This window comes from Larimichthys crocea, chromosome I (assembly GCF_000972845.2).
Source record: "Larimichthys crocea isolate SSNF chromosome I, L_crocea_2.0, whole genome shotgun sequence".
Classification (NCBI taxonomy): Eukaryota; Metazoa; Chordata; class Actinopteri; family Sciaenidae; genus Larimichthys; species Larimichthys crocea.
This window is the reverse complement of record NC_040011.1, coordinates 30,250,115-30,271,312: the sequence shown is the minus strand read 5'-3', so window position 1 is coordinate 30,271,312 and position 21,198 is coordinate 30,250,115. Positions and strand designations below refer to the sequence as shown.

Here is a 21,198-nt window from a genome sequence, read left to right as displayed (position 1 = left end):
GTGAAGCTCAGAGTGTGATGGCTCTGGACGTCTCCATCTTGGCAGTACCACCTCTGCCAGCTCCCTACTAATCAAAAAATGGGCAAATGTGGAGCATGGGTGGAGCTGAGGTGGGCTGAATTAAGCCATCTGTAACGGCACCTACCGGTCAATGAAATGAAAGCAGCCACGCTTTTAATTATGCATAACTTTTAATAAGGGGGCTTATGGAGAACGAGTCCAGCTCCAAGTGGTCATTTGAGGAACTGCAGTTTTTGGCACTTCTGGATAGGCTTTATTTCACAATCATCGAGGTTCTGCTTGGTCTGCTCTCGTGAATTCTTAAGACCCCCCTTTTTTCATGCTCTGCTCCAGTAATAGTTGAGCAAGCTTGGTACTCGGCAGTACCAGGTTAATAGACAGGAGCATAAAATAAGAATACTTATGAGGAGTCCCACTAATTTTAATGCCACTAATGCACATTTCAGGCTCTCTTAAAGTTGAATTGCATAAATTAGCACATAACTAGAAAACTAATTTATATCAACTATTAACCAACTGTGTTTTCTTAACATAAGATGTGATTATCGCTTTAAAAGTCCCCCCAGCAATGCTGTACCAGATGAGCTACTGAGGCATCCCACCCAGCAAACATCTTTAACCATCTTTAAAATTTTGTTTTGTTTCAAGTAGGGCTGTCAAATTAACGCGTAAAATTCCATTAATTAATTATAGAAAAAAATAACGTGATAATAAAAATTAAAAAAAATGCAGAAAGCCCACTCCCCAGCACAGTAGGTGGTGGTAATGCCCCTTAAACGCTCGTTGCTGCCCACACCTGCTCTGTAAACATGACGGAGGCAACACCTGATACTAGTGTTAGCAGCCAGCCTCGCCAGGCCACACTCGACCTCGACCAGGCTGAGTCTACTAACGACTGATTAACAAGCTGCCTCACTAAATGGACTGCAGGTTAATGTCAGTGTTAGAGGACAGGCAGAGGTTTTACTAAACTTTATTTTGGCACTTAAGATGTTGGACAAAAAAGTCCTGATATCAAAGAGACTGTTACTGTGCTGCCAGGTTGAGGTTATAGGTTTATTGAATATGAACAATGAAAACCTTTTTTTAGTTTTTTCATGTAAAACATATTGAACTTTATGTTTAAAATGTCTGTTTTTCATTGATTTATTCAGATAGTAAATTCATTTTAATTTGAAACATGTTTCAACATATTTGAAAAAGAATATGTGCGATTAATTTAGGTGAATTAATCACAGAGTGTATAATTAATTAGATTTTTTTTTTTTAAATCGCTTGACAGCCCTAGTTTCAACATAGACATGCCTAACATATCTGAGTAAAGGAGAAAGGAAAGGAGAAAGTTTAACCAAGATTGCTCAACTGGGCAGGAATGAAGAAGGGTCAACTGAGTTTTTCTCCTAAACTAAACCAAAGCTTAATTTCTGTGCAAAGCCAATACAAGGCATCTGTAGTCTGAGTAAAGGTATGATGACATTACAATTGCATCCACAGTTTGCTAACTCTAAGAAATATTTATTAAATTTTATACCCACAACAAAAATGCAATATCTAGTCCTTTTTCAGGCTGCAGTTTAAAAGAACAGAAGGGTAATTTGACCATATCTTGGCAGTTTGTAGCTTTACTGCCTGTTGGGAAAAACACAGACATGAGACCACGAGAAAGTATCCATCCAGTGTGGCTCCGCAAGGAAACTTTGAAAGATGCTTACTTAACTTGACTTTGGCTATGCAGACAGCTTAAGCGTTGTATTAGGCTCAGCGAAACAAATGCAGAACAAGGTCTGGATTTTGTCTCCTATCACTTACAGTGGAGGAGTGCTAGAAGGGATCACTTATTGACGAGGAATGATGACAGCAAAGCATATATATAAATAAAAGAAGCGCATGTGAGTATGTTTATTAACAAAAAAATAGTAATACAAGTTGAAATTCCTTTAAAAATGCTTCATAAAAACTTAATATAGTGATGACTCACAGCATGATGACAATGACGAGCAGATGCAGTATGTATTTTTGATTAAGGATTTTCATGGCTGAAACCCAGTGTGGTTCTTCTTCTTCATCTGTACTCTTTAACTGAAAGACATTTATTATATTGCCATTATATGCTTTCATCTCCCTTAGTCCCTCTATTCCTACATAAACATCATGTGTCCCTTGGTAATTCTGGTCACTTGCTACCCGTCTCTATCTCCCTCGCTCTTTTTCAGAGTGACCACTGACAGCTCAAACTACATGAAAACCATTCATCATTGCTTCTTTAACATCATATTAATGTGGGGAAAAACAGAATATAGACTCTTTTTTTCCTCTCTTTCTGTCACTCTAATACACACATGCACACACACACATAAATACAGTACACACACCCCACTCTAGCTCTCTACAAGCTATCAATCATAGATATTGTCATTATTCAACTGTGTCATCGACAAGCCCCTCTCCTCCTCCCTCTCTCTCTCTCTCCAGTCTATAGCTTTGTCTCTTTCTCCTTTTTTCCTTCACTCCGTTCTCTCTCTCACATACACACTCACACACACACACACACACACACACACACACACACAACAGAGAGAATCATGAATCATAAATCTTATGAATGCCATCTAAAGACTGCTCAGCGCTATGAGAAAGAGAGATGATTGATAGATGTGAGTGACTGTGGCGAAAGCAAAGAAGACGGACAGAAGGTTGTAACCAGCAACACCGAGGTCAGAAACCGCAGTTCAAGGGTCAAACGTATCGGAGGAGGCACAATATGGCCAAGAAGGAAGGACAAAATGGGGAGGAGGAAGGATAGGAGGGGAATGGAGTAAATGGTTGAAGGGGAAGGGAGAGAGGAAGGAGGAGGAGGAGGAGGGCGGGTGTTGGGGGGTGTTGAGGGGAGTGCTGCCACAGTGAGGCTAAAGCCATAACTCATCTTTTATTAAAAATAATGAAAAAAACTTAATGAGTTAATAATATCATGGAGAAAGAGATAGGGAGTGAGACAGAGATGGAGGAAGGGACAGGAGGACTGAGGAAAGGAGGGAACAGAAGAAAGGAAATGAGCGAGAACAGCAGTGATAGAAAGCAGAGCAGGGTCAACGTGTGTCTCTTTTCACCGTTTGGTCATTTATTCCCGTTTTCAAAGTTCACACAATATCCATTACAGCGGCAGGGACAATCATAGCCACCCCCCCTCCCTCTTTCTGCCGACCTAAATCCCAAAGCCTGCCTGGTAATTAAAGGCACTTAACAACCAATTAACAGTGATGAGCTAAATTAGCAGGATATTGTCTCCTTTGACTAGGCTACTGCATTATCAGTGTATTGAAACAGCGATGAACAAACCTCAGTGGCCCGTGTTTGCATGTAGGCAAATGACGGATTAATTACTATTAAAACATCAGCATCTTAATGAGCTTGGAAACAATTAGAGAGGTCGTTAGCATGTGGAGAACGGCTGAGAACAGAAGAAGGGGGGAGTGAGCACAAAACAAGAGAGAAATCTTCATTGGGAAGCAATACTGATTAAATGGACGTACAGTCGCACTCATCGCCCAATATCCACGGACCTATTAAATACATGACATCACCATTTGTCTTTTCTACCATCAAGCTACTTTTTCTCCTGCCATTATGTTTCCCCCTTCTCCTCTCCGGCTTCCCCAACTCTCTGCCTTCGTTTCAGTCTCTCATAAAAAGCCTTTTTCTTGCTCTTCCATTCCTTTCTCTACTTTCTGCTTTTTCACTCCCATTTCTTCCTTCCCTCCTTCATGCTTGGGGGGCACAGTCCTGTGAAGGAATTTAATATGCAACTTTTATATGAGAAACCAATCGCATACGTCTGGGTCTATTGGGCTCGCAATCTATCGGCCCGGACGGCTAATGCAATAGAGAGAGCCGGGGCTATTTATCACACAGGGAGCTATCTTTTCCCCTCTCTCTCTCCCACTCTGCCCTCGCTCTCTCTGTCTTTATTCAAGCCCAGATTCCTGGCTGCCACTAAATCAGGCCAACTATGAGCTATGGCTGCCCAGAGGGCATCTCCTCTTTTATAGGGGGATTTGGATTTTGTATCTACTGGTTCCTCAGTGGTCGTTGAGACTGTGCTAACGGAAGCTATAAACATTCAACAAACAAAGGCAACAACTTAAATGTCCCTCCGTCCCCACTGTAATGATTATGAACGTGTAGAGATATATGGAAGTAGGAGGATGCATAAATTTGATGAATAAGATATCGTGGCATTTACAGTGATGCTGCAAAGATTTGTTTGCGTGTATGTCTTCAGACAGAGAGGCAGAAACACATACAAGAGACTACACATGCACAGGCGTGTGCATATGCTATACACTTATAGTAATATGCCATAGCATAATTCACACAGTCCTATTAATACTAGTCACACAGAGCGGCGGCACGACTTCAAAAGTTTCCTGCTGAAAAACAAAAGTGAGTATGCAGAGGACGCTGCCCACCTGCAGCAATTAAAATGCCTCAGAAAACCAAATTCATTTCAACAAATTAGCCACATTACTGGCCACTGTGTAATCGCTGATGGCAATTAATAAGAAATTAGTCACAATCAGCCCTATATTAACATCTCACCCAGGGGCCGCGGCTGGAAATTAATAACCAGAGATTCATCTCTCTTACTGTCTTTCTGGCTCTCTCTCACACACACGCACATACACACACACACACACACACACACACACACACCTATGCCCACCTATATTGTTCATGAATCTCCTCTAAGACACTGATTTTTTTTCTGTGTGGATCGTCTCATATGATCCGCAATCTGCTCATGTCAGCTAGCCAGCTTCCTCTTTACCAGGGTGTGAAAACCCCCTGAAAGACATGAGTGTGTGTGTTTGTGTGCGTCTGCATGTATGTGTGTGTGTGTGTGTGTGTGTGTTTTCTCACCAGTGCATGCAGAGTCAACACATGTGCGTTGAACAGTTTATAGACATGTGGACGTGTATAAAGAGATATACTATACATTGTATATCTGTGTGGTGTGTACTGTGTTTGTATGTGTGTGTGTGTGTGTGAAGTGTGTGTGTATGTGTGCGAGAGAGGTGCAACACAAATGGAGAGGGGGGGCATCGGTGGAGACTGGGCCCGCCTCTAGGGGTCCTCACACCAATCAGCAAAGCGCACCAAGAATCAATTAACACCAGTGGGAGGGGGCAGAGGGTACAGCATCACACACACTTAAACACACACGCTGTCCGCACGCACACTGCCCACACACATGGTACTGTCTGAGGAGATATCCATCAGATCACACATTGTGCAATATGCCAATGTGTGTGTGTGTATGTGTGTGTCTTTGAGCGTGTGTGTCCTCATCCTGGTGTGCCCCGGTCTCTCATGGTGTGAGGTTGGGGAACAGATTGGGGGTCAGCAGGGGGGTCAGGCCAGGGTCACCCCCGTCTGAGCCGTATGTGTGTGTGTGTGTGTGTGTTTAAGTCTCTACATGTGTGGAGCCTGACCACCACTTCCAGGGCTCACTGGCAGGCAGAAGTGAATAAGATGGATGGTGTTGATTCATACTTCAAATTCATTGCTCCCCCTGAATCCATAGAGAATAAATACATCCACAGAAATTATGAAGCAAGGGACCAAAATGAGCATCTCACATTTTATATTCCTCTTTCACTTTTTCTCTCTCTCTCCATTTCTCCCCCTCTTTGTCTCTCTCTGGTGTGGGGACAGCTGCTGGCTACATGAAAACCATTCATCATTGCATCTTTACCATAAAATTATTGACAGCGAGGAGGCTGAGGAGCTTTATTGGCTACATTTTACAAGGTTGGACAAAGAGAAAAGTCACACATCAGTGGAAACATGAAAAACTTAAATTAAGTAATAACAAAAAGGCAGATGTGGGGTTTTTTTGGGGACGATGTAGATGCTCAGCCGAAAAGGAGAACGGAGAGGAAGAAAGCGGGGCAAGACATTTCCACTGCAACAGACAAAACAGAGCGGTCAAATAAAGTGATCAAAGAGTGTCTGCCATTTGCCCATGAACGTTCCACTGCGAAACCCCACCTCTTTCCTCTTCCTCTCTCTCTCTCTACACATTGCCATCTCCATCTGTTAGCCGTTGCACTCGTCCGTCCACTACCCCTCCCAGCCCCCCTTCCTTGTTTCCTCTCCTCCTCTGCTCCTCTCTGGCCTTCCTACCCTCAGGGAGGTAAGGTGATCTCCCCGTGCTGGTGTAAGTGACTGGTATTAGTCTCCTTCTCTGTCTGTCTGTTTGATCCCGGCACTAATGACTCCACAGGGACTGGGGTCTGATAATGGGAAATCAATATAGAGAATAGCGCTCTGGAGTGGCCTCACTTAGCTCTCGCTCTTTCACGCCTCAAAGCAAAGTGCCTCTGTGTATTTGTGTGTGTGAGGGGGGGGTCACAGTGTAGTGTAGTGTTGTGTGTGTGTGTGTGTGAGCATGTAGGAAATCTGCATCTGGAGCAGAATTTGACTATAGGCCTATTGCGTGGTGTATGCAAGTATACAAAACATTTTATTTTCATGTTAAATTGCAGCGTATGAAATATTTTAAAAGCACATTGGAACAAATCAAAGTTTTTGAGGTCATCAGGCAATAATATGCATATGTGGCTGTGTATATCTGAGTGTGTCTAATCGGTCACACTCCTGCGCCTGGGGCCAGACAGGTGGGGCTGGTGGCATGAGGCTGGTGCCCCCCCTCCACCCTGAGGGGCCAGAAGGCCCAGCGAAGCAGGGGGCTGGAGTAGCTCCCTCTGCCAGGCACCAAAGTACTATGGCTGGTGGCAGCTGGTCCTCTGTCCCTCCCTCCCCTCCTCCCCTGCACAAGCGCCCTGTGGGCAGGCAACAGGAGGGGTGAGGAGGTCAAGAGGCAGGAGAAAATGGGTGGAACGGCGGCGACATGCAGGATAATCGGCTTTTATGAAGCGGAGAGGACACAGACAGAGAGAGACGGGAAACAAGGCTCTGACACAATGCAACTGACTACAAGCAGTAATGAATTAACACATTAGCGCCACGACCAGGGGCGTTCAGGAGCACTCAGCTGCTCTTAAACACAAACCCAGAGTGGCAAGCTCCTTCTTACACACACACACACACACACACACACATAAATCAGTCATAAGTCATTAAAGTAACAGCAAACACACACACTTATTAATTGCATCAGTCATTTTGTCGATGGCAGATCCCTGTGAAAGCCAGTAAGTATGATCAGAGATTAAAGCGTCTCCACAAAAAGAGGCAGAGAAACTTTTACTTAGCACTCAGAATAGATAAGACAGACCTTAACCACACACACAAATAAAGACAAGACAATGCGATGGGAATCCTCTTGTCCAAACTCAAACCATGTGTTCAATTATCATCAGCCCCAAATGATCCCCATTAATGCTTTAACTCTTTCTCTCACATCTCAATCTCAGCCATCCATCCATCCTGTTTTTGCTCTCTGCTCTCCGTCCATCCCTATAATTCTCTGTCTGTGCGGTTACTTACTTCCCTCTCTCACTCTCTTCCTCTCCATCCTCCTCTCCCTCCCTCCCTGACTTTTAACCAGCGTGAAGAGGCAGCCATGCATTCAACCATCAGACAGGCTTACATGGTCTACCCTCACACACGCACACACGGAGTCAAAGCGTATTGGTTCCTCCAAGTGTAACGAGAATGCGATGTTCATTGAAACAAATATCCACCATATCAGGGCATCTTTGTGTGGTTAAACGTGCATCCTGATATTTGCAGAAAAAAGGCTTACATGACTGATTTGTATACAAGAAAATCACAACGCAAGTCTTTCTATTGGTTGTTGTTTGTCTGCATGTGAAGAACATATCATAATCCAGCACATTTTACGACCAACTGATACAGCCTTTAGAAAACAACATTTGAATCATCCTTCCTCCAATAAAGAGATCATTTTGAAATGACAGCATTCATACTTAGTAATTAAACCCCTTGCATATCAACCAACCCATATATTTGACATTAGCGCTGGCATTTTACATGCTTTATCTGCTTTTTAAGTGTTTGGCAGATAAACTGCGTGCACACAGTGCACAGAGCAGTGGTCCAGTGACAGCCCAGGGATGATGATGGCCCTGACCGAGTCCCTGATGGGGGATCCCATTCCTCTCCTTCTCATCCAACAATCCCACTGAGCATGTCAATATGAAACACTATACCCCCCCACAGTGGGGCCTTGCTAGGCTATCCCTCCCATTATAGACAAGACAGGCTTTATATTGATAGGATGAGCCTGCAAACTGCTGCATCTGCGTGTGAAAAGATACATAGTGTGGTATGGAGAGAAATTAGACCAAATCAAGTCTCCCAACAGTAAAACACATTTTCACTATATTGCACTCAATGTGAGCGGGATTTACTACACGACTTCTGTTGTATGTGGGCTGAGGGAAATCGGGCCGTAAAGCTTTGTTTACCCAACTTTAAAAAATCCACAGCCTTGTAAATGTTGTCAGATGGCCGATGCCAGTGTCTTTCAGCTTAATACTACCTATATTAAATAGTTTAAATATTTCATAAGGGCGGTTTTTAGAGTGAGGGAGGGGAAATCGTTAGCTGCGGTAAAGTTTCATTAACTGGTCCCCATTTCGCTGCGAGGCAAACTCATCTCCTCTTATTGTAATAAAACAATCTCTCTCTCTCTGGGTGCTGCTATCCACTCATCTCCCTCTCTCTACCGCCTCTCTCCTTCTCTTTTACATCATAATAATACACTACATCCCCTTTAAATGCACTATTACTTACCGCTGCCTTTTCATATTGTAACATCACGGGCACTTTAGCGACAATATAAAAGCGTGTCATTCATTATTCAGAAGCAGCCGGCCTCGTCCCCCTTTTAAAAAGTCAGGCGCGCTGCTGAAATTGATAACGGCGAAGAGACGCGCAATAAAAACGCAGCCCCCGGGTACCGAGCTGCAGCCCAGACCCCCGATTATGCAGATCAAGTGGTAATTTCTCAAACAAATCGCACTCTTTCACTCTTTTGTTGTCGTTTCTTTTTGGACTTTTGGAATCAGGGTGTCAGCATTTATATTGCCTGTGGAAAAAAAGCAAAGATTGATGTGCGTCTTAATTGTTCATGTGCCCACATGTAGGCTTCAGAAACACTATCTAAATATTTTGGCCTAAACGAGAAAACCTCATGGCTGCCCTTTTAAAAGGGGGTTACATGTGTGTCTGTTTAAGTGGACTCTTGGCATCAATTATTTTTCTACCTTTTCTGCTGTAATCATAAAGCAATGAAATGATCCGACACCGTCTCCAACATTCAGGCCATCAATAGAGATCAGAGATGCTGGCAGGAGGCGGGCTGGGGCTTCTTCGTGGTGTGTTTTGGATAACCGGTGTCACGGTGGTATCCCGGTAGGTCAGAGCTAATGTGTCATAATCACTCATAATCATTGGATTACACCGGATTACTAACACCCAACATCTGCAACCAGTGGGACCCCGTCTGCTCCTCACAGGTTTGTAGAGACTGCCGTCACTCTGTGGAGGAAATAAACGCAATACTTATTATCTCCGATGAAGGTGGTTATTCTAAGTGTCCGTCATCCTATAAGTGGCCATGTAATTTTTATAAATTAGTTAAATTAATTTAAATATGTGCCTGTTTCACAAACTGCGCCATGAATCCTGTTGGGGAATTATTGTTTTTTGCAAATGTCATCAAGACAAACATAAAAATGTCCACAAAGATGACAGCTATAACAGACCAATTCTCCCCCATCAAAAGCCACCGGTGAGCTCACATATGGCAGGGTGAACCAGCCAACACCCAGAGTCTGTCCATATTGCCAAACAAACACCTCGGGCCTTGTCCAATCTCATATTGCTTCATAAGACTTTATTGTGAAGGGCGAGATGCGGATGCTTTTTAAAATATATATTACACACTACACTATCTTTGCATTTGTGGCATCTAAATCATAAATGTAACCAATTACATTTTATTTTATTATAACATCTTTAATGCTGTTTAAGAGTCAGATACAGTATCAAATAAATTCAGGATGCTCTTATAATGGATTGTAATTATAAAAACACCAAGACTGACAATGATACCTAATAGTCCATATAGAGTTTAGCCAAGAATGCAGTATAAGTCTAACATTAAAACTAAATTATTTACACAGTTTAGACATCAAAATATTTGCCAACAAAAACAATGATTAATGAACAGAGTGGACAGCTTTAAAACCTACAAATATAAACCCCATTGTCACTAAATGAATATGTTGGTCATTAGTTGGTTAAAGTACTGTAATGTGATCTCTTAAAAAGCCACCTGCCGCATCCAAACCCGATGCGCATTTGTCTGTCGCTGAGACAAGTTAGTGAAAATGTGATTATCAGGTCACTTTGGGCGCCTGTTACATTGAATCTGAGCGGTTAGCAGCTTCCAGAGCCCGGACACTTTATCTGAAGTAGCCCATGGCCTTCCCTTGTCAGACCATTTAATGTGGCACTGCCTACCAGGAACAAATAAAGCCACGTTATGCTTTGCCATGCTCAATAGGTGCAGGGTGATCCAGTGCCAGTGTTCAATTAGGCTGCTGTACTTTTATTTTAAAGAGAGACGTGATGGGTTTTATGTGCGTAATTACGCACCGGTAAATGAGCACCCAGACCATATCATGATTATTCTCTTGCAATAATCACACAATATCATATTTAATATAAAGCGGTTTAAATTAATTATAATGTGAATGTTTTTCAGTGATTTTACATTATTTGATTCTATGACTAGACATCACACTAACATGAATAAACATGAATACGCCTGCTCTGCATTTGGCTATAAAGGCGTGAACATTTAAAGGCTTCAAATCCGACGCATTATGAATATTGTAAAAGCATTTTATCACTTTTGCTTCGAGCTTAAAAATCCAGCATTTTTAAACAGTTAACCATTAAACGGCAAGTGTAAAGTACAGGCAAGTGTAAAAAGAATATAATACTCTCCACATTTGATTACAGAGCGTGGACTATGACGGATTTAAATTAAAAGGAATATAAAGAGAGACTGGCATTTCTTCCTTTTGTTCTCGCCTTTATAATATATCCATGATAAATAGTCCTGAGGTTATAAAGCACTGCCTAATAGCTTTCAACCCGTTTTCGTGTGAACTTATTATTCCCGTACATTCCACATGTGTCAAATGATGCAGAGGTGACACAGACAGCAAGAGGACAGATGATGCGCACTTTGTGTCTAGCCTGAAAAGTGGAAATCGGCAGAAGCATCAATTCATCAGACCCTAAGGTGTGCAAAAACTTTTTTCCCCCCATCTGATATCATTTGTCACCAAATCTTATAAACCCCTTCACAGTGAACACATTTATGGGGGAGAGCGGAACACTGACAGATGACTGACAGAACACCATTTGGTTAAAACAATAAACTATTTGATGTTCGTCACCAAAGATGCTTAAAAGAGCATTGATCTCCAGTGATCCCTGGTGCGAGGTTTTTTCTTTTTTTTTTTTACATATGCCATATAAATTTCCACGAAGTTATCGTTTGCTTTTTACTCACTCTCTTCATTATACTGATAAAATAACGACAACATCAAATACTGACTGACGCAGTAGACATGAAAATGCCATATCTTGCCATATATAGGCCTATATAACAAGCTAACGGCCGTGGTTATGGGAAATCTTGGTTATTGTGCCAAATCGTGGGCCTACCCCCATTAACATTCAATCAGTCATTCTGGTGCCAGCCAATGAATGGTGGAGAGGGATGGAGGAGGACGGAGCTGCTAGACAGAGCGTTTTGACGCGCTGAGAGGAGGACAGAGCGTCACATCTCTCCAAACGCCCATCAAACTTTCACCACAGCCTGTAGAGAGGACCCAGTCCTCTGAAAGAGGCCTGTCAGAGACAAGAAGGACACGCTGGATTCTGGGCAGACTGGCTGGACAGCGATGGAGACACTACAGGCGATGACTTTTGGTACAGTTTGACCCTGCTGTGAATTTCCTTGAAAACATCTCCTTCAGTTTTTTCGTCCTTTTTGCGACACAGCGACGGGGATGGAGCAAGCACCAAGCGCGCCGAGCCCTCCTCCCAAACCGGCCCATCACGAGCCCATCAGCTTCGGCATCGACCAGATTCTGGGAGCCGGTACAGAGCCAGAAAACGGGCGCACGGCTGGAAGACAAAGTGGATCCGATTTAAGCAACGGGGACGGTTATTACAGTTTAGGCAGCCCTACCGGGGCTAGCGCGCCCTCATACACCGCGCTCTCCATCTCCCTCTCCGGTATAATACCTCCGGTGGAGGCTTCAGGTTCTTATGGGGAAAGCAGGAGTCTGGGCAGCCGGGGAGTGATTCGAGTCCCGGCCCACAGACCCATGACAGCCCCGGGACCTCCGACCCCTGTGCAGAGTGGTGTCCCTGGATTTGGAGGGCTGTGCTTCCCCTGGATAGGAAACAGGTTTGCCAAGGACAGAATATCAGGTAGGGCAGCTGTTAGACCTAATGGGTCCTCATTAATATTGTATCATGTTTAAAACGTTGGTAACTGCTGCTGAACACCTGTGCCAAATATTTGTGAAGCCCATTTGCAGCCAACTGAAATGTTTTCACTTGAATTATTTAAGGCTAAAAAACACGCAGGATGTAAGTTTAAATATTTAATTTAAATAATGGCGAATACTACATTTACAGATTATTATTATTATTATTAATGTTATTATCAAACGCTTTGTCTCGGTGTTACTGGCTTCAACTCATGTGTTAGGACTTGAATATTTCATCATGTAAATTAGCAAAACAAATGTAGTAATGTACAACCACGCTTTTATCAGGCTTTGTCTTTAAATAACCAAACAGCACTAGTCTGTTATCATTTATTGCTGTAGTGAAAACGATATAAAATGTGCTGAATTAAAGATAAAAAGAAATGAGCTGACCTGTTATGAGGTCAAATTATTTGTATAATAAATTATAGAGAAAAGTCAGAATAAAATACTGACTAAAATAATAAATAGTGTAATATTTTCTCTGCATTTAAGAAAAAGGTGAAGAAAGTTGAAGTGCAGATTAAGCGGATTAAAGTTAGTTTAAAACAGCAGCCATACTGCCCGTTTTTATTAGAGATTAACAGAAATATTTATTAGCAAGGGCCTGTATGTAAGAAAAGATGAATAGGCCTTGTGTCCTCTCCGTTATCTGTTAAAACCCAAACAACTTTAAGATGAGTTTTTATTTATTTTGTATAATTGCACTGTTCCCAATACTTTGGCCAGACTCATCTTTCACAATAAATTTCATCTCACATATTTCACAGCAGGCTTACACAGTCTAAATAGGGAATTGTTGTCAAACAGGGCAGATATCTTTGATATATGACCTTGAATTTCCATACAGAGTGGGGAGTGAATTAGTCTGTTTGGTGCTCTATAAAACCGAATCTTCCACTCACCGGTGTGTGTCTCTCTTTTCCAATGCAGCGGCTCTGGTGCCGTTCGCCGTTACGCGGCGGATAGGACACCCGTACCAGAACCGGACACCTCCCAAACGAAAAAAGCCCCGCACATCTTTCTCTAGAGTTCAGATCTGCGAGCTGGAGAAGCGCTTCCACCGGCAGAAGTACCTGGCCAGCGCCGAGCGGGCAGCCCTGGCTAAGAGTCTGAAGATGACAGACGCACAGGTGAAAACCTGGTTCCAGAACCGCAGGACCAAGTGGAGGTTGGTATGAAAGTTCATATATTTACGTCAAAGTTGTTTCTAAGTGCGTTTGTAAGCGCATTTCAGCATAGTTCATCCGTAGAAACGGAGACACTTTAATTAGACACACCTGTGTTTTTGATTTCCCGTTCAAAAACGGGAAGTTTACCTGTTAACCCCACGCGTAATTTCCTGTGAACTGACCCCGTCGACAGAGAAGACAAAAACTGCAGGCGAAATTCAAACAGACACAATTTGAGCTTTAATATACAATTTATAGAATATGACAGTAGTAAAATATGTTTTTAAAAAATCTCCAAAATATAGATAGATTTTTACTAATAATTACAGGAAGTCAAAGATCTTATTTTATTTTTTTATGCCTTGGACAAATCTTCATCTTCATTGCAGATATTCTTTTTATTTTTATTAGGACTTATCTGCTATTTTATGCAGCCTTTAGGTATTTTCACACTTCCACACTCTCTCTCGTTGTCCTTTAATCTTACATAACCCCACTTTTCTATTTGCCTATCTATTTATTTATTCATCAATGTTTTAATTGTTTTCTCTCTTGTCTTCTTTCAGGAGACAGACAGCCGAGGAGAGGGAGGCGGAGCGTCAACAGGCCAATCGCCTCATCCTGCAGCTGCAACAGTCCGCCCTCCAGAAGTCCCTCAGCGAATCAGCGGTGTCGGATCCACTGTGCGCTCATAACTCCTCCCTGTATGCCCTGCAGAACCTCCAACCCTGGGCCGAGGAGAGGGAATAGAGACCAAGCTCTAATCAATAAGCATCATCTATTATCCCTGGGAGGATAGATAAATTCAATTAGGCCTATACATGAGGACAGTGGGACTTACTTTTAATCCACGAAATGGAGAAAAAATATGTTGGACCAGAAAAACTGAAGAATGTGTCACAGCCATGTGAGTGGATGGTTGTGAAAATGGACCTAAAATGATGGTGAGTGATGCCTCTCTTGAAGCAAAAACTTTCTTGGAATAAATCTTACTTGAGAACAGTGAAACTTTTTTCAAATCCAGAAAGGAAATAGAACTTGTCATTAAAATTTCTTGTCACCCTGTGATTGTCCTTGTTATGCTTGTACTTATTCTTTTTATTAGAATAAGACGCAGAAAGACATTTTCCCTACAGATCTGAAAGAGGCAATTCATTCTCTGCAGTGAGACGCAATATGTTTGAGTGTTTCCTGAAGGCTTTTTTCTCTCAACACAACCATCTTAATCTGAAACAGACTTTGCTGCACTTTGAAAGGGCCAAATAAAGGCAAAGCCTTTGCTCCTACACCTACACAATAGAGTATTAGCATAAAAATGTGTTTATGAGTTTTAAATACATTTCCTGCTGTTTTATCAAGATACAAAACAAAAAAAACTTCTTCACAGAAAATGCACAGAAAATCTTGTTCAGAGATTTTTTTTTCTTTCTCCTTTTCTTCAAATTTATAAATGTACCCACTGAAACTACAGTGTGCCACCACAATCACCTGTACATATTCAGGTGTGGTGCAACACCATAACCCGAGAAAATGATGCCCAAAATGTTACATTAGGGGCAGAAAATGCTTTTGTGAGCAGTAATAAAAGGAAAACAGATGTCACGATTAGAGGGGAGAGAAGTGAAGAAAATATGAAAGAGGCTGTAAGTTGGGTAATAAAGGGAGTGATGCATGTTCAGTGATGGTGGTGACGTTTTTTCATATGCACATTATCTTGCTTTATTTCGTGGGCCGTGTCCTCTCTGTGATCGAGGCACAAATGTACAACTCTTTTTGTACTTTCATTGTATATATGTGTAAATAACAGTATAAACCAATCTTGTGACTCTTTTTTTTTTCTTTTTGCTTGTACTCTTAATGGTGAACCATAAAAAAATAATAATTTACAGTTTTAATAATTATAAGATATAAAAAAAGAAAAAGAGACAAGGTAAAAAAAAATAACAGACATGAATTTGTTTCTTGAAAAGTTTATTGATAAATATAATGATTTTATACAATATTTCAACACACACATGATTTCATTCTGACAGTTTTGAGCTGTCTATCTGTTTGTCTTCCTGTCTGTCAGTCTATCTGAAAGTACGTCTGGGTACATTTGAGATGAGCTGCAACACATCTCAGTGAAGATCTTTATTACACTATTGGTAGCACAGTGAGTGGGCATGACAGTAAATCATTTAGAAATGTGTGTATTTCTTTTTTTTTTTGTCCTGCTCAATCTTCACAACGATGGCTCTTGTTTGAAACATGGCTTCCATTCCGTCAGAGTCAGTGAAAAGGTCTCTCCCTCGTCTTCGTTCTTATTCTCTCATCTTTGTCTCATTCCACAATCCCTCCTTCTAGCCCTTCTCTTCTGTCTCTCCCTCACAGTGAAAGGTTTGGTCTGTCTGAGGGCCGGGGTGCTGACAAAACTCTCCTCTCTAGCAGAAACACAATCAGTTGATCTGAACTGACATCCACAAGAAGAAGCTACATGCTAAAAGAATAACACTCAGTTTGATTCAGGCAAACAGAAACTTTACATCAGGACACCACACACACACACACACACACACAAACACATGCTTGTCCCTTTATCACTCTGCGTCTGTGTCCCAGTAAACGTCTAAATGGACTCTTAATTTAAAGGTAGACTAATTACAGTTAAAATCCAATTTGACATTTGACAGAAAGATAGACAGATAGTCAGAACGAGAAACACACAGACAAGACACAAATGATTCCATACAGTGTAAAGAAGCCAGAGATACGACAGTTAAATATCTACAGTCAAGGCATTACAACACTGAAACACTGACTGACACCACTGGAACAAACAGTAGGAGTTAAAGAGGGCTTTTGAAGAAGCTGTCACAAGACGCAAGACTGCTGCAAGCTGTCTGAGGCCAAATTCAGCTCTGCAAACCTTTACAGGCCTGAGTCTGAATTTAGTGGACGTCTCTAAACAGATGAGGTGTGAGATGCTGCATCCAGGCCGTGGCTTCCCAAATGTATGCACTTTAGCAAGAGTATATTGCCACCGAGTTTCTTTTATGGCACACACATACGTTAAATATGCCGTAGGCCTCTGTCTTGCATGCTTCACAATATTGCTCACATTTGTTGTATTGACACAGAAAATTCATGATGCCATTATTTAAGCCTCTAATGCACACAGTTTGCATTTGTTTGATCTCACTGCTAAGCTTATCTGAGGAATTCCAGTCCTGCTTGATAATGTGGTTCAGTTTACATACTTCAAAAAAAAGTATTGGACCAAATGTGAGAGGATCAGTATTTACACAATGTCAGTACAAACAGTAATGACAACAAACGAGGGAGATGGGGACACGGTAAATGGTCACAGGGAGGTCAAATGAAGCGTTTAGGGTGTTAAGGACATTTTCCAAAAACCAGTGATGGTTTTTGTGGTCGCGGATTTGTTACAGGAAGACGCCTTCCATGAAGTTCTGTGGCAATCGTCCCGCACAAAGCGACAAGATCTTTGTTTCAGCCATCCTGTTCCCTTTCTCGATCATATGCACTCTTTCTTCTCTTTCTTCTTTGTTCTTTTCTCGCTCTGTGCTTCTATCTGTTGCACCGTCTCCCTCGTCTCTGTTGTCTAGATGACATTTTCAAAGAGCTGTAGAGACCTCATGATGTTTTCATCCTGTGCAAAGAAGATGAAAAATGAAGAAGCTGACAGTGAGTAGAAAGTCATCAGTCACTACTTAATTCAGTTTACTGACCACTAGGGGGCAGCAAAAGCCCAGTGATCAACAAACAAGTCGATATGAAAGGTAACAAAGACCAGAATTAATAGCCAGTGAGATTAGCAAAAAAAACCTTTTATGAATAGTAAATACAATACAATACAAATAAGAACTTTTTTCACAGCAAATATTATAATATTGACTTGTCACAGCTGGAAGAGCACAGATGTTACTAATAAAACACATGTGGACCTGTGAGTTTCCTGCTGTGACATGTCCAAATGTATGAGGTCTATTGCAAAGTGAAATTGATCATTATGTGTGCAAGAAGAGGACTGGAAGAGAAAAAAGTACCTCTTGGCAAGAAAAGATGAATTCATCCAGAGTGACCACACCGTCTCTGTTTTTGTCCATTTTCTGTGGAGAGCAAAGTGCATTAAGGATTAACAATATTATTAAGACATTAACCAAAGATACACATTTTAAATATTACCATTCTTCATACCGTCACTGACTTTTCTGATGAACTGAAGGACTGAATGATCTGATTTTAAGATAAATAAACTATTTTTAAAAAAAACTGGAAGATACATTGTCACAAATCTGGAGCTCATGAAAAGTTGACCTTTTTAGAGATATTTGGACAATTATATTACAACATTAGTATATGAAACAGTAGGTCGTGCCATTAATATTAATCCAAAAACACCACAACAGTAAAACAATGACAAAATTCATTTTTCTGCATACTTTTACTTTTCATTCTTTAAGTAAATGTTGTTAACAATATTTAAATACTTTAATTTAAGTAATGTTTTGAATGCAGAGTATTTTCACAGTATGGTATTGCTAATTTTACTTAAATAAAGACTCCTTTTACCATCAAGGCTAAAATCAGAAGCTTATTCTATGATGTCTATGTTTCTGCATTTCACTTATCAGTGTGTCCAGGACTATGATGTCTTTTTCTTGGAGTTTTGTGTGTGTAAATCATCAATATTTGTGTTGTTTGGTTTTTATTAGACTTAGTTAAAGGACTCAAGTGTTATCACCTGAAAGAAGGCATCCACATGCTGTTTGGGTGCATCATTTTTCAACACAGGGTAAGTGTACTTCCCCATCATGTCATATATCGCTCTGACGATGTCCGTCATCTCCTGTTATAGAGAACAGAAATACACACACATACAAATCAGAAGTGAAGTATGAGACAACATAATGTGCATATCAACTGGAAAAATAATGAAGGTCAGGGGTGCACACATCCATAAACACACACCTCTTTGTTGATGTATCCATCTCTGTTGATATCATAAAGGTTGAAGGTCCACTGTAGCTTCTCCGTGACGGAGCCCCTCAGCAGGATGGACAGAGCTGTCACAAAGTCCTGATGGGGACAAAAAGTACAGAATGAAAAACTAAAAAAAATAATGTTATTTGAAGAGGAACTTTTCAAAACCCAAGCATTAGTATGCAAAAACAAGGGAATGCATGAAAACCTCAAACTTTATGGAGCCGGTATGTGCTGAGTCAAATGCATTGAACAGGAAGTGTGCATAGGTGCTGGCATCTGCAAGAGGAGAAGAACAACTGTCAATACACTGAGCAGAAACAAGACAGAAACAAAGACGCAAACAGACACAACAAAGACACTTTTTTACCTCCATGAGGGAAGAACTGGGAGTATATCTGCTTGAAGGTTTCTTCATTTACAACCCCACTTGGACACTCCTGGAGAGAGAGAGAGGGAGGGAGAAAGAGAGAGTGAGGAGGTGGGAGATAGAAATTACAGATACCAACTCGAGGGACAAGTCTAATAGAGCTGGACAGAGGCTGTTGAAGGGTTTAAGTTTGTGAGACACTGGCTATCAGTTAAACCTCTGTGTGGTACATTTGAATGGAAAATATAGTTTTAACAGTTTGTATTTTTATTTTTTATATGGAATGAAATATTTTATATCATCAAAAGAACAACAGAGTGCAATTGCACATTCTGACCTTCTGTCCAGGGTGTCACTATTGAGTCTAGTTATTACACAGTCATGCATCCCTGTCCCTGAATGATACTTTATTCTGTTCTAGTGTCATGTATTACAACCTAGAAGTGCATTTATAAAGTCATCCTAGAAATACAATAAAATGAAAAATAAAACACCAATACAACCAAAAACATACAACTCCAGTGGAAAGCAAATAGCAGCTGCTATGTAAAGTATGGTCCTCACTGTATATTACTATTGTCCAAATGAAATCTGCCTTTTAAGACACAACAAACCTTTACAGGATGTTACCAAACAGACACTGAGCCTCATGTTGCAGCAGACTGTTAACAATTGTCTTTTGGTACTGACATAAAGTCTAACTGACTTACCAGAATGTGAATTGTAAAACCACTTAATTTATATGAAATAAAATATATACTTCAGACCATGTGTGATCTTTGTTAAGGTTATATGTTTTGATAGAAACATCCATTTCATTGCAAAAAAGTCAGTCTTTGTTATGCACCTCTCATTTGCTCAGTTAGAGACAGACATGATAGCACATAATACACAGAGCATGTTCCGCCATGTCTGTCTGGACTTTAACCCTTACAGTATACTGAAACTGCTCACAAATACTCAAATAACAAAGAAACATTTAGAGTCTTGATTTAGTGAGTCAGTTAATTCTACATATTAGTACTACAGCATCTACTGAACAACACATGGACACTATAGGTACCTACTGTATAGATCTATAAGGAGGAATCTATCTATCACAGTCACTCACATTCTTAAAGCCCCGGTACAACACTTGGAGCTCTCTTTTGCTGAAGTTGGTTTGAGCTTCTAGCTTGTCGAGGCCCTCCGGTCGATGGGACACCATCGTCATGTCCAAGTCATCGTCAGCTCTGTCTGTAGAAACACACAACAAAAACATAACGTTTTTAACACAACTCCTATGCAACATACAGCAAAAGGGAGGAATAGAGTAATACAGACAAGGAGGAAGTGGACATATGACATGGAAAATGAAATATTCTCTATTCTATTCTGCAGAAATAAAACAGGAAGGAGAGAAGAGGATGAGAGCTAGAGGTCAGTCTAATGTTCCTCCTCTCACCGGCCCTTTGATTAACAACTCGTTACTCTCCTCGCTGGAGGGGAGGGGAGAGAGGACAAACCACTGACTCTGAGTCAACAAGCACACACACATTATACACACACACATATATAAAGGCTCATAGTGCCTATAGGTGAACGTGACACCTCCGCTCTCTCCATCTCAGACACTCACCCACGCACTTGCACGAGCGCGCGCATACTTCCTGAAGCAATTTACAATGTAATAATTATGCATACTGTTATAATGGTGCATAATTTAATAGAAATAGTAATAAAAATCCAGAATATGATGAAGTGGTCATAATGTGCAGTAATAAAAGTCCAAAGAAAAAAACCTACTGGTTAAGTAATAAGATGGTACGTTTTATGAAGGCCATTTCAGAGGAATGTGTGTCTGACTGTCCATGACTGATCAACCTGTGTAGCTGTGTTTGTGTTACAGTGATGGACAGGTCCATTACTCTAATATGTCCTTGCAATACGAATGTTCTGAAGGATTGACATGTGCACACATTTAGACATTATGTCAGTCTAAATTGCTGCCTGTGTAGATCTCTAATTATTTGTAAGAGCCGACTTCCCGTCCACTGCATGGTGATCTAGTACAACTTCCTTTGTCTTCTTAGCATTTACA

The 21,198-nt window shown here is 41.1% G+C and overlaps 2 protein-coding genes and 1 long non-coding RNA gene across 6 annotated transcripts in view; 1 reads left to right on the top strand and 2 right to left on the bottom strand.

The window, feature by feature from the left end:
• Positions 1 to 5,802: 5,802 nt before the first annotated feature.
• LOC113744062 (uncharacterized) lies at positions 5,803 to 13,604 on the bottom strand. Its single transcript, XR_003461289.1, has 3 exons — positions 13,496 to 13,604; positions 9,276 to 9,549; positions 5,803 to 5,983 (listed from the first exon to the last, which is right to left on the bottom strand). It is a non-coding gene; the product is annotated as an uncharacterized LOC113744062 (long non-coding RNA).
• LOC113747632 (T-cell leukemia homeobox protein 3-like) lies at positions 11,832 to 15,137 on the top strand. Its single transcript, XM_027288198.1, has 3 exons — positions 11,832 to 12,528; positions 13,524 to 13,761; positions 14,329 to 15,137. Exons 1-3 carry the CDS (start codon positions 12,102 to 12,104, stop codon positions 14,510 to 14,512), a joined length of 849 nt encoding a protein of 282 aa, XP_027143999.1. The 5' UTR covers positions 11,832 to 12,101; the 3' UTR covers positions 14,513 to 15,137.
• A 1,028-nt stretch (positions 15,138 to 16,165) lies between these two features.
• The window catches only part of kcnip1a (Kv channel interacting protein 1 a), a 35,628-nt gene continuing 30,595 nt past the window's right edge, over positions 16,166 to 21,198 (bottom strand). For all 4 annotated transcript variants that reach the window (XM_027289758.1, XM_027290687.1, XM_027290055.1 and 1 more), the window contains 7 exons: positions 20,230 to 20,354; positions 19,119 to 19,188; positions 18,957 to 19,027; positions 18,737 to 18,844; positions 18,510 to 18,614; positions 17,812 to 17,874; positions 16,166 to 17,414 (listed from right to left, as the gene is read on the bottom strand). In XM_027289758.1, coding sequence (XP_027145559.1) covers positions 17,367 to 17,414; positions 17,812 to 17,874; positions 18,510 to 18,614; positions 18,737 to 18,844; positions 18,957 to 19,027; positions 19,119 to 19,188; positions 20,230 to 20,354 — 590 coding nt within the window. In that variant the 3' untranslated portion in view covers positions 16,166 to 17,366. The remainder of the gene's footprint in view (positions 17,415 to 17,811; positions 17,875 to 18,509; positions 18,615 to 18,736; positions 18,845 to 18,956; positions 19,028 to 19,118; positions 19,189 to 20,229; positions 20,355 to 21,198) is intronic.